We start from the raw sequence: 14,256 nt of genomic DNA, 5'->3' as shown, positions 1-14,256 counted from the left end.
TTTGAAGTCCTGCTTGAATGATCTTCATCCCAGAGTTAAAGTCCTAATCCAGGCGGCGAGAAGTCTTCCTCCAGGTGGCATCTTCAATCTTCATCCTAGCAGGGAAGTCCTGATCCAAGCGGCGAGAAGTCTTCATCCAGGCGGCCTCTTCGATCTTCATCCAGGCAGCATCTTCTATCTTGATCCCGGAGGCGCGGAGCGGGTCCATCCAAAAGACATCCGGTGAGGAGCATTCTCTTCATTCGGTCGCCGCCGTACACTGAATCTTCAATGCAAGGGACGCAATTCAAGATGGTGTCCCTTGCATTCCTATTGGCTGAAAAATTTGAATCAACCAATTGAAATGAGGGCTGCTAAAATCCTATTGGCTGTTCAAATCAGCCAATAGGATTTAAGCAGCTCTCATTCTATTGGCTAATTCGGTCGGCGTTTTAGGGGTTAATACGTTTATTATAGTGGTGATGATGTCGGGGAGCGGTGGAATAGGGGTTAATAATTTTTTAAAGTGGCGGCAATGTTGGGAGCGGCAAATTAGGGGTTAATAACTTTAATATAGTGTTTGAGATGCGGGAGGGCCTCAGTTTAGGGGGTAATAGGTAGTTTACGGGTGTTAGTGTACTTTTTAACACTTTAGTTATGAGTTTTATGTTACATGCTTTTTAGCGTAAAACTCATAACTACTGACTTTAGATGGCGGTACGGATCTTGTCATTTTAGGCTGTAATGCTCGCTTTTTGGCCTCACCGCAAAACTTGTAATACCGGCGTTACGGGAATCCCATGAAAAAACGTCATTTTTACGAGTGTGTGACTGACGTTGCGTTACAGGCTAAAAGGCTTGCGTTACACCTATACCGACAAGACTTGTAATGGCTGTGTTAGGGAAAATGATGCGTTATGGGCCACAACGCTGCTATTTGACTCATAATGCAAAACTCGTAATCTAGGTGACTAAGTTTACAAAAAATAAACGTAATTTCAAAAATAAAAACAATTACACCTAATTTAATAGCCCTATAAAAATAAAAAAGCCCCCCAAAATAAAAACACCCCCCTAGCCTACAATAAACTACAAATAGCCCTTTAAAGGGCCTTTTGTAGGGCATTGCCCTAAAGAAATCAGCTCTTTTACCTGTAAAAATATATAAAGTCCCCCCAACAGTAAAACCCACCACCCAACCAACCCCCCAAAATAAAAAACCTAACTCTAAAAAAAGCCTAAGTTTTTTTTATTTTATTAGAATAGTAAGGTTAGGTTAATTTATAATTTAATGTTAGGTTTATTTTTATTTCACAGGTAAGTTTTTATTTATTTAAATAGTTATATTGTCATTTTAATTTAAAGTTAGGGAGGTGTTAGGTTTAGGTGTTAATAGTTTAATTTAGTGTTTTGCGATGTGGGGGGGTGGCGGTTTAGGGGTTAATAGGTTTATTTAGTGGCGGAGATGTGGGAGGCCGGAGGTTTTGGGGTTAATAACTTTATTTAGTGGTGGCGATGTCGGGGAGCGGCAGAATAGGGGTTAATAACTTTATTATAGTGGCGGTGATGTCGGGGAGCAGCTGAATAGGGGTTAATAACTTTATTATAGTGGCGGTGATGTCGTAAGCGGCAGATTAGGGGTAAATAACTTTATTTAGCGTCGGCCATGTCGGGGGCAGCAGATTAGGGGTTAATAACTTTATTTAGGTGGCAGCAATGTCGGGGAGCAGCGGAATAGGGGTTAATAACTTTATTATAGTGGCGGCGATGTCGGAAGTGGCAGATTAGGGGTAAATAACTTTATTTAGCATCGGCGATGTCGGGGGCGGCAGATTAGGGGTTAATAACTTTATTTAGGTGGCGGCGATGTCGGGGATCGGCGGGTTAGGGGTGTTTAGACTTGGGGTTTAAGTTAGGTTGTTAGATTTAAAAGTAACTTTTTTTGCACTATAGACATCAATGGGGTTGCGTTACGGCGATCGCCATTCCGCACTTCAGGCGTTTAGTTTTTTTTCCTAACACTCTCTCCCCATAGATGTCTATGGGGGAAAGTGTGCACGAGCACGTCAAAGCAGCCTTTGGATTTTGTGCGTTATTTAGCTTAACACAACCATATTGCAAGCACAAGGAGGCTTTTTAGTAACTTGTAATGGCAACGCTATGGGGGTGAAATAGCTCAACTTTTGTTGCGTTACTTTCACACCCTGTTTAGCAAAAAACTCCTAATCTTGGTGACTTTCTCTTATAATTGTAATATTACTATAGACCACCCTTTACTTTTATGAATCTTCTTGTACTACCTCTACTTTTTGTGCTATATCAAAATTTTATTTAGATTTTGAAGGAGGCTTACACATCTTCCATAGACTGCACACATATAGGGCCCTATTTATTAATATCGAAGCTACTTAACCTCTCTGCCACCTCTCCTTAAGGACCAGGAATTTTAGAGAAAAACTTGCCAAAAAAAACATATAATTTTTTTAGCATTTTTGCTAAAAACCATAGCCTTTTTTATTTACCTCTCATACTATACATATTTTTTTTTTAGTAGACAACCTAAGCTATTGATCTAGGCCCATTTTGGTATTCTTGCTGCCAAATGCTATCATATTAAAAAACATTGTTAACTTTTTTTTTTCAAACTTTGGGTTTCTCAATGAAATTATTTACACACAACTACTGTAGTCATAAAATAAATGGTTGTAAAAGCTTGTCTGGGATCCCCTTTGTTCAGAAACAGCAGACATGCATGGCTTTGCCATCGTTTTTGGCAATAAGTAGGCCGCTAATTGCAGCTGCTCACCTCACTTTTGAAATTACTGGCACTGAAGGGGTTAACTAGGTAGCTTGTAAGGTTAATATTAGCTTTAATGTAGAGATTACTCTCCCACCCCCTAATCCCTACCTGATGCCTCCCATACAGCTCTCTTTCCTCCCTCAACCCCACTGGTCATCACCATTTGAGGTACTGCCAGACAGTCTGCCTATATGCAGTTTAGGGATAAATATACTTTTTTTAAAAAATATGTATATTTTTTACATTTCGGTAGTGTAGGGAACCCTCCTCACCCACTCAACTTACTGAAACCACCCCAAACAGCTCTCTAACCCTCTCCCCTCTATCTAATATCCACCATCTTAGGTACTTGTAGCTGTCTGCCAGTACCAAATTTATATTTTATGTTTTTTTTTTTTTTTGTTAAACAAAAATTCTGTAGTGTAAGGGAGGGAGTGGCAAAAAATGAGTACCATCTAAGTGGGCAAAATGTAAGGAAGGAATAAGAACAAAAGGAGGAAGAGAGAACATTTTGGTGAGTTGAAGGAAGGGAAAAGAAGGGAGTAGAATCGGAAAAGAAGGGAGGAGAATCAGAAAAAACGGAAAAGAGAAAAATAAAGTAGGTAAAGTTAGGGAGGATGAAAAAGAGCAGACAGAGAGGGGAAAGTGAGAGAAAGGAGGAATAGAAAAGAAGAGACAGGAGAAATAGAATGAAAGAGTGAGACTAAATTGCTCCGTTGTGATGAGATGATATCATACATCTCATCAGTCTTGCAAGGTCCTTCAAACAATTTTAGAAAGGCGGATTTTACCTTGTGATCTATTTATCTTTCTATGCAGAGTTCTGGATGTAAAAGAGAAAAAACATAATTTATGCTTACCTGATAAATTCATTTCTTTCATGGTGGTGAGAGTCCACGATCCGTTGCATTCCTAGGATGAGGCAAAGTTTCCCAAATCCAAAGAGCCCTATAAAACCCCTCCACCTCACACATACCTTAGTCTAACAAATAGTCAAGCAGTGAGGCTAAAAGGAGATAAGAGCCAAAAAGCAGCAGGGAAAAAAAATATGCTCAAAACAAATCAACCCCAGAAAAAGGGTGGGGGCTCGTGGACTCTCGCCACCATGAAAGAAATTAATTTATCAGGTTAGTATAAATGATGTTTTCTTTCATATAGGTGGCGAGAGTCTATGATCTGTTACATATGGGAAGTAATACCCAAGCTGTGGAAGTCCACGAGTAACTATAAAGGGAGGGATTGAAAAAACAGCTTTTTCCCTGGGAAAATAAATCCAAAACGCAAAAAAAAAATTCTCTTATAATGAACTGAAAAAAACAGGCATAATCATTAAACTGAGACAACTGCCTGAAGGACCTTTCTACCAAAGGCTGCTTCAGAGGAAGTGACTGCCTTGTTTTTAGTTTTCTGTTCTTAATTCTGATGAAAGGAAGGTAAACATTAGGAGCTTTACATTTTCCTTTTTACTTTTTATCTTGAGGAAGAAAAGCACCTTTACCCCCAGTAATGGTAGAAATAATATAATCTAATTCAGACCCAAATAATTTCTTTCCTTGAAAGGGAAGAGATAGTAATCTAGATTTATACACCATATCAGCATTCCAAGATTTAAGCCACAGGGCTCTCCTGGTGAGAATAGCAAGAGAGAATATTTACAGACATATATACACATGTAAAAATCATATTTATGCAATTTACATATTTAATAAAGTGCTTTACTGTGTATTTACTGTAAATATTTCACATACCAGTATTCTGTACATAGCAGAATATGCGATCAGGTTTGCATGCAAGTGGGGTGTCTCTATTGACTTCTATAGGGGAATAGGTTATCGCAGATTTTTACGTGTGTCGGGTTAGCGCAAGCTAATAAAGTTAACTTTCAACTCAGAATAAGATCGCATCCCGACATTCGCAAAAAACTTACTTCTAGCTCAGTTAACGCACGAGCGGGATTGTTAGATAGGGATCCACTAATAATCTGGCACATAGAGTGCCACACTTCCCACTGTGTAAAATTATATTCTTGCTACCATCTTTTTCTACCCTTACAATTTATTGATATTTGTTTTAAGAGGCCTATTTATCAAATGTCTGTCGGACCTGATCCGACAGTGCGGATCAGGTCCGACAGACATCGCTGAATGCGGAGAGCAATACGCTGTCCGTATTCAGCATTGCACCAGCAGCTCACAAGAGCTGCTGGAGCAACGCCGCCCCCTGCAAACTTGTGGCCGCCAGCAGGGGGTTGTCAATCAACCCGATCGTACTCGATCAAGTTGAATTGTTGCGATTCCTGTCCGCCTGCTCAGAGCAGGCGGACAGGGTTATGGAGCAGCGGTCTTTAGACCGCTGCTTCATAACTGCTGTTTCTGGAGAGCCTGAAGACTCGCCAGAAACACGGGCCCTCAAGCTCCATTCAGAGCTTGATAAATGGGCCTCTAAATCTTCACTTTTACCAACAATGGGAATCTTTATCAATTTATTTTGCTCCAGCTGTGAGAACTGTTTTGAAAGTAAATTGATGTATTATGATCTACATTTCCAATTAAGTTCTACATATCTGATTATCCATTTTATTCATTTCTTATATTCTGTAGCAATTGCAATATTGATCAATTTAGTCTTCTGTTCCTGTTGTGAAGATGTTTATGAAAAGTTCATTTGTATAGTATGTTTTCTACTTCCAATTAAACCTTTTTGTATTCCTTTATTCTATTCCCCAGATCTCTAAAGAACTGATTGAAGTTCAGATTGAGACTAACAAAATTAGAGAACACTATGAAGCTGAAACCTTTGAACTAAAAAATACGGTATGTATGTGGCACTTTAGCAGGAAATTCCATTCCATCACATTTACATATGATTAAGGGGAAGTTGTAGCTTATGTTTCATAAAACTTTCTATTATTAATGTGATTATGTAAATGCTCACTGGGTGGATAGCTGGGTGTGCATTATAAATACATTTTAAAAAAAATCAGAAGCTAGCCTGTTATAGCCAGGCAAAAGCATGAATGGATTTTAATTTAGAGAATTCTGATTACAAATGCATAAGGACTTAAGGTATTTAAAACATGCAATACTTGTTCTTCATATAAACCAAAATGTGTTTTCTATAGATCCAAGGTGTCAGGTTTGAAAAATCCAAAGATCCAAAGATCCAGTAAAAATATGCTTGAAATGTATTTTCTAACTTATATGATAACTTTTCATAAAGGGACAGTCTACTCCAAAATTGTTATTATATAAAAAGATAGATAATCAATTTATTACCCATTCCCCAGTTTTGCATAACCAACATGGTTGTATTAATACACTTTTTACCTCTGTGATTACCTTGTATCTAAGCCTCTGCCGACTGCCCCCTTATTTCAGTTATTTTGACAGACATGCATTGTAGCCAATCAGTGCTGACTCCTAGTTAACTTCACGCGAGTGAGCACAATGTTATCTATATGGCATACATGAACGAGTGCTTTCTAGCTGTTAAATAAACTGTCAAAATGCACTGAGATAAGAGGCGGCCTTCAAAGGCGTAGAAAGGCATAAGAGCCTACCTAGGCAAATTTGATGATAAAAGTAAATTTGATGTAAATTGGAAAGTTTAAAATTTCATGCCCTATCTGAATCATGAAAGTTTAATTTTAAATAGACTGTCCCTTTAATATATTTCCATGTTAGGTAAAGGGAGTGTGTTTTTTTACCACAGATTAGTTAGAAAAGCATTAGATACATTTGATATCTCTTACTTATTAGAATGGATTTAAAATGTTATAAAAGTAGACTAGGGGATTAGCTACCAACAGGACCCTTGAGTAACTGAAAATTTCCAAAGGCTACAAAATGTATACAGTCCAACATTACCTTTACGACTTTAAAAGCATGGGGTTAACTTATATATTTCCCCTATTTCCAAAATCTTCAGGCAATGGGGCTTATTTATCATATGTCTGTCAGACCTGATCCAACACTTCGTATCAGGTCCGACAGACATTGCTGAATGCAGAGAGCAATACGCTGTCCGTATTCTGCTCTTGTGAGCTGCTGGTGCAACGCCGCCCCCTGCAGACTCGCGGCCAATCGGCCGCCAGCAGGGGGTGTCAATCAACCCGATCGTACTTGATCGGGTTGATTTCCGACGATTCCTGTCCGCCTCATCAGAGCAGGCAGACAGGGTTATGGAGCAGCGGTCTTTAGACCGCTGCTCCATAACTTGTGTTTCTGGCGAGTCTGAAGACTCGCCAGAAACACGGTCCCTTCAAGCTCCATTCAGAGCTTGATAGATAGGCCCCAATATCTTTTTATGCAGTATTTGAGGGGTTCTGGGTCTTATGGTCATATTATTTTCTTGCTGGCTTCTGCCCTAGGATGGATAACCTTTTCATACTTATACACCTCCCTCACATCTATTACTGGTTGTGCCCTTCTCACAAGCTTGCCCCCCTCTTGCTACTATTTGTTTTTTCTGCTTTTCATCTGACAGACGTTAGCTCTCACCCACCACTCTAGCATGGAACTCTCACTCTACCAACCAGAACTCATTCTACCAACCAGATGCTCTACCATCACTGCTCTCATCCCTGACAGCACCACTCTTACTCTTCTCTTCTGACCCTGTCCTTTTCACTGGTTGTTCCTTCTCTTTATCCATATCACTACAAACTGGTCAACTATCGTCAATTTGATTGTTGTATTTTATGGTGTGCTAAGTATAGGTTTGATGAGTAATCTCTGCATATAACTTATTCAATAAGGAAACTGCTTAATAAAAGCACGGTTTACATCAGTGGTTCTCAAAGTGAGCGGTACTGCCCCCTCGGGGGGGGGGTGAGATTAAACTTAAACTTTCTCTTACTACAATAAATTGCAGCCACTTGTACTGTAGACTTACATTCTTTGTTTTGCCAGCTTTGTACATTAACACATATTATAACCTTGAATTGCACAGTTTAGAATCATTGTGTAGTAGCAGGAAACACTGCAAAGGCCTGTTGTGCTTGTCTGAGTAGCTTTGTACACAATCAACAAGCTAAGGTTTATAAATCGCCTGTCATCAGAAATAATCTGGTGCACTACATAACACTTTGGTAAGCAGAATACACTTTCTATAATGTTGATTTATTGGTGCAGTAGTACAGTTATGCTCCAAACAAATAAATCATCCGCATATCTTTGACTATGGTGATTTAAGACCAGAGATTGGGAAACTGATATCACTTAATCAAGTCCATTCATGGAATTAACAGTTTTTGAATAGTGAAGTAATTGCTAAATGTGGTTTATAAGACTTGCACATTGACTGTCGACTTTAAAAAGCTGGTATCAAAAGATCAAGAAAATTCACTTTTTTTTTTTTACAATTTACATTTGTTAATTTGTTACTCTTTTAAATTATATTGTGTAATTAAAGGGATATGAAACCATAAATATTATTTTTTTCAGAGATTTAAAAAAAGTTTCCAATTTACTTCTATTATCAAATTTGATTTGTTCACATAATATTCTTTGTTGAAGGGATACCTGGGTAGGTGTCCGGAGCACTACATGGCTCCGGACCATATAGTGCTGCCATCTAGTGCTCTTGCAAATGGATAACATTATTGCAAAACTGCCGCCATATTGTGCTCCAAAGGTACACTCCTGAGGTTATAGCCCTGTTATTAAAAAAAATAACACCTAGATCACAAGTTTTGTCGGTAATGGTGTGCAGTGCTAACGAGCAGATTTCCCTCACCGCTCACTTACAGACAGCGCTGGTATTATGGGTTTTTAGAAACTTGGCGTTAGCCGCAGAAAAGTGAGCGGAGAGCAAAATTTAGCTCCACATCTCACCTCAATACCAGCGCTGCTTACGTTAGCGGTGAGCTGGCAAAACGTGCTCATGCACGAGTTCCCCATAGGAATCAATGGGGGAGAGCCGGCTGAAAAAAAACCAAACACCTGCAAAAAAGCAGCGTTCAGCTCTTAACACAGCCCCATTGATTCCTATGGGGAAATACATTTAATGTCTACACCTAACACCCTAACATGAACCCCGAGTCTACACTAGTCATGTCGCGAGTAGTTCGCCGGCGAATAGTTCCCGGCGAACATAGCATGTTCACGTTCGCCGCGGCGGGCGAACATATGCGATGTTCGATCCGCCCCCTATTCGTCATCATTGAGTAATACTTTGACCCCCTACCTCGCAGTCAGAAGACACATTCCAGCCAATCAGCAGCAGACACTCCCTTCCAGACCCTCCTACCTCCTGGACAGCATCCATTTTAGATTAATTTGGAAGCTGCATTCTTAGTGAGACGAGGGACAGTGTAGCTGCTGATGATTTAATAGGGAAATTGATAGCTAGGCTAGTGTATTCAGTATCCACTACAGTCCTGAAGGACTCATCTGATCTCTGCTGTAAGGTCAGCACCCCAAAAAGCCCTTTTTAGGGCTAGAACATCAGTCTGCTTTTTTCTTTTTTTTTTCTTGTGTAATCTAATTGCAGTTGCCTGCCTGCAAAGTCACTTGCCCAGTGCCACCACTCATATCTGGTGTAACAGTAGTGTAAATTATAAAAAAAAAACTTTTTTGACTGTGAAACATCAGTCTGCTAGTGTAATCTAATTGCAGTTGCCTGCCTGCCAGCGTGTGTGCCAGGCCCACTTGCCCAGTGCCACCACTCATATCTGGTGTAACAGTAGTGTAAATTTAAAAAAAAAAAATATTTTGACTGTGAAACATCAGTCTGCTAATGTAATCTAATTGCAGTTGCCTGCCTGCCAAGCCACTTGCCCAGTACCACCACTCATATCTGGTGTAACAGTAGTATAAATTTAAAAAAATATAACTTTTTGGACTGTGAAACATCAGTCTGCTAGTGTAATCTAATTGCAGTTGCCTGCCTGCCAGCGTGTGTGCCAGGCCCACTTGCCCAGTGCCACCACTCATATCTGGTGTAACAGTAGTGTAAATTTAAAAAAAAAAAAACTTTTTTGACTGTGAAACATCAGTCTGCTAGTGTAATCTAATTGTAGTTGCCTGCCTGCCAGCATGTGTGCCAGGCCCACTTGCTCAGTGCCACCACTCATATCTGGTGTAACAGTAGTGTAAATTTAAAAAAACAAACTTTTTTGACTGTGAAACATCAGTCTGCTAGTGTAATCTAATTGCAGTTGCCTGCCTGCCAGCGTGTGTGCCAAGCTCACAGCGCATACTGTGGCCACTTGCCCAGTGCCACCACTCATATCTGGTGTAACAGTAGTGTAAATTTAAAAAAAAAAAAACATTTTTGACTGTGAAACATCAGTCTGCTAGTGTAATCTAATTGCAGTTGCCTGCCTGCCAGCGTGTGTGCCAGGCCCACTTGCCCAGTGCCACCACTCATATCTGGTGTAACAGTAGTGTAAATTTAAAAAAACTAAACTTTTTTGACTGTGAAACATCAGTCTGCTTGTGTAATATAATTGCAGTTGCCTGCCTGCCAGCATGTGTGAAAGGCTCACAGCGTATACTGTGCCCACTTGCCCAGTGCCACCACTCATATCTGGTGTAACAGTAGTGTAAATTTTTTTTAAAAAACTTTTTTGACTGTGAAACATCAGTCTGCTTGTGTAATCTAATTGCAGTTGCCTGCCTGCCAGCATGTGTGCCAGGCTCACAGCGTATACTGTGCCCACTTGCCCAGTGCCACCACTCATATCTTTGTTAATAGTAGTGTAAGTGTACATTTAAAAAAAAAAAACTTTTTGGACTGTGAAACATCAGTCTGCTTTTTTGTGTCAGGCTCACAGCGTATACTGTGCCCACTTGCCCAGTGCCACCACTCATATCTTGTTTAATAGTAGTGTAAGTGTACATTTAAAAAAAAAAAAAACTTTTTGGACTGTGAAACATCAGTCTGCTTTTTTGTGTCAGGCTCACAGCGTATACTATGCCCACTTGCCCAGTGCCACCACTCATATCTTGTTTAATAGTAGTGTAAGTGTACATTTAAAAAAATAAAAACTTTTTGGACTGTGAAACATCAGTCTGCTAGTGTAATCTAATTGCAGTTGCCTGCCTGCCAAGCCACTTGCCCAGTGCCAGTAGTGTAAATTATAAAAAATTATAAAAATTATAAAAAAAAAAAACTTTTTTGACTGTGAAACATCAGTCTGCTAGTGTAATCTAATTGCAGTTGCCTGCCTGCCAGCGTGTGTGCCAGGCCCACTTGCCCAGTGCCACCACTCATATCTGGTGTAACAATAGTGTAAATTTAAAAAAAAAAAAACTTTTTTGACTGTGAAACATCAGTCTGCTAGTGTAATCTAATTGCAGTTGCCTGCCTGCCAGCGTGTGTGCCAGGCCCACTTGCCCAGTGCCACCACTCATATCTGGTGTAACAGTAGTGTAGATTAAAAAAAAAACTTTTTTGACTGTGAAACATCAGTCTGCTAGTGTAATCTAATTGCAGTTGCCTGCCTGCCAAGCCACTTGCCCAGTGCCACCACTCATATCTGGTGTAACAGTAGTGTAAATTATAAAAAAAACAAACTTTTTTGACTGTGAAACATCAGTCTGCTAGTGTAATCTAATTGCAGTTGCCTGCCAGCAAGTGTACATTTAAAAAAAAAAAAACTTTTTGGACTGTGAAACATCAGTCTGCTTTTTTGTGTCAGGCTCACAGCGCATACTGTGCCCACTTGCCCAGTGCCACCACTCATATCTTGTTTAATAGTAGTGTAAGTGTACATTTAAAAAAAAAAAACTTTTTGGACTGTGAAACATCAGTCTGCTTTTTTGTGTCAGGCTCACAGCGTATACTATGCCCACTTGCCCAGTGCCACCACTCATATCTTGTTTAATAGTAGTGTAAGTGTACATTTAAAAAAATAAAAACTTTTTGGACTGTGAAACATCAGTCTGCTAGTGTAATCTAATTGCAGTTGCCTGCCTGCCAAGCCACTTGCCCAGTGCCACCACTCATATCTGGTGTAACAGTAGTGTAAATTATAAAAAAAAAAAACTTTTTTGACTGTGAAACATCAGTCTACTAGTGTAATCTAATTGCAGTTGCCTGCCTGCCAGCGTGTGTGCCAGGCCCACTTGCCCAGTGCCACCACTCATATCTGGTGTAACAATAGTGTAAATTAAAAAAAAAAAAAACTTTTTTGACTGTGAAACATCAGTCTGCTAGTGTAATCAAATTGCAGTTGCCTGCCTGCCAGCGTGTGTGCCAGGCCCACTTGCCCAGTGCCACCACTCATATCTGGTGTAACAATAGTGTAAATTAAAAAAAAAAAAAAACTTTTTTGACTGTGAAACATCAGTCTGCTAGTGTAATCAAATTGCAGTTGCCTGCCTGCCAGCGTGTGTGCCAGGCCCACTTGCCCAGTGCCACCACTCATATCTGGTGTAACAGTAGTGTAAATTAAAAAAAACAACTTTTTTGACTGTGAAACATCAGTCTGGTAGTGTAATCTAATTGCAGTTGCCTGCCTGCCAAGCCACTTGCCAAGTGCCACCACTCATTTCTGGTGTAACAGTAGTGTAAATTATAAAAAAACAAACTTTTTTGACTGTGAAACATCAGTCTGCTAGTGTAATCTAATTGCAGTTGCCTGCCTGCCAGCGTGTGTGCCAGGCCCACTTGCCCAGTGCCACCACTCATATCTGGTGTAACAATAGTGTAAATTTAAAAAAAAAAAAACTTTTTTGACTGTGAAACATCAGTCTGCTAGTGTAATCTAATTGCAGTTGCCTGCCTGCCAGTGTGTGTGCCAGGCCCACTTGCCCAGTGCCACCACTCATATCTGGTGTAACAGTAGTGTAAATTAAAAAAAAAAAACTTTTTTGACTGTGAAACATCAGTCTGCTAGTGTAATCTAATTGCAGTTGCCTGCCTGCCAGCATGTGTGCCAGGCCCACTTGCCCAGTGCCACCACTCATATCTTGTTTAATAATAGTGTAAGTGTACATTTAAAAAAAAAAGTTTTTGGACTGTGAAACATCAGTCTGCTTTTTTGTGTCAGGCTCACAGGGTGTACTGTGTCCACTTGCCCAGTGCCACCACTCATATCTTGTTTAATAGTAGTGTAAGTGTACTTTTAAAAAAAAAAAAGTTTTTGGACTGTGAAACATCAGTCTGCTTTTTTTGTGTCAGGCTCACAGCGTATACTGTGCCCACTTGCCCAGTGCCACCACTCATATCTTGTTTAATAGTAGTGTAAATTTAAAAAAAAAAACTTTTTTGACTGTGAAACATCAGTCTGCTAGTGTAATCTAATTGCAGTTGCCTGCCTGCCAGCGTGTGTGCCAGGCCCACTTGCCCAGTGCCACCACTCATATCTGGTGTAACAGTAGTGTAAATTAAAAAAAAAAACTTTTTTGACTGTGAAACATCAGTCTGTTAGTGTAATCTAATTGCAGTTGCCTGCCTGCCAAGCCACTTGCCCAGTGCCACCACTCATATCTGGTGTAACAGTAGTGTAAATTATTAAAAAAAAACTTTTTTGACTGTGAAACATCAGTCTGCAAGTGTAATCTAATTGCAGTTGCCTGCCTGCCAGCGTGTGTGCCAGGCCCACTTACCCAGTGCCACCACTCATATCTGGTGTAACAGTAGTGTAAATGTTAAAAAAACAACTTTTTTGACTGTGAAACATCAGTCTGCTAGTGTAATCTAATTGCAGTTGCCTGCCTGCGAGCGTGTGTGCCAGGCCCACTTGCCCAGTGCCACCACTCATATCTGGTGTAACAGTAGTGTAAATTTAAAAAAAAAAACTTTTTTGACTGTGAAACATCAGTCTGCTAGTGTAATCTAATTGCAGTTGCCTGCCTGCCAGTGTGTGTGCCAGGTCCACTTGCCCAGTGCCACCACTCATATCTGGTGTAACAGTAGTGTAAATTTAAAAAAAAAAACTTTTTTGACTGTGAAACATCAGTCTGCTAATGTAATCTAATTGCAGTTGCCTGCCTGCCAAGCCACTTGCCCAGTGCCACCACTCATATCTGGTGTAACAGTAGTGTAAATTATAAAAAAAAAACTTTTTTGACTGTGAAACATCAGTCTGCTAGTGTAATCTAATTGCAGTTGCCTGCCTGCCAGCGTGTGTGCCAGGCTCACTTGCCCAGTGCCACCACTCATAACTGGTGTAACAGTAGTGTAAATTTAAAAAAAAAAAACTTTTTTGACTGTGAAACATCAGTCTGCTAGTGTAATCTAATTGCAGTTTCCTGCCTGCCAGCGTGTGTGCCAGGCCCACTTGCCCAGTGCCACCACTCATATCTGGTGTAACAGTAGTGTAAATTTAAAAAAAAAACTTTTTTGACTGTGAAACATCAGTCTGCTAGTGTAATCTAATTGCAATTGCCTGCCTGCCAGCATGTGTGCCAGGCCCACTTGCCCAGTGCCACCACTCATATCTGGTGTAACAGTAGTGTAAATTAAAAAAAAAAAAACTTTTTTGACTGTGAAACATCAGTCTGCTAGTGTAATCAAATTGCAGTTGC

The 14,256-nt window shown here is 40.0% G+C and overlaps 1 protein-coding gene across 1 annotated transcript in view; it reads left to right on the top strand.

The window, feature by feature from the left end:
- Positions 1-14,256, top strand: part of CCDC78 (coiled-coil domain containing 78) — a 254,500-nt gene that overhangs the window by 43,149 nt on the left and 197,095 nt on the right. The window contains exon 3 of the mRNA XM_053694328.1: positions 5,506-5,592. Within this exon, the coding sequence (XP_053550303.1) occupies positions 5,506-5,592 (87 nt within the window). The remainder of the gene's footprint in view (positions 1-5,505; positions 5,593-14,256) is intronic.

Source organism: Bombina bombina, chromosome 11 (genome assembly GCF_027579735.1).
Source record: "Bombina bombina isolate aBomBom1 chromosome 11, aBomBom1.pri, whole genome shotgun sequence".
Lineage (NCBI taxonomy): Eukaryota > Metazoa > Chordata > Amphibia > Anura > Bombinatoridae > Bombina > Bombina bombina.
The sequence above is the reverse complement of the archived record's forward strand: the minus strand, read 5'-3'. Positions and strand labels throughout refer to the sequence as shown.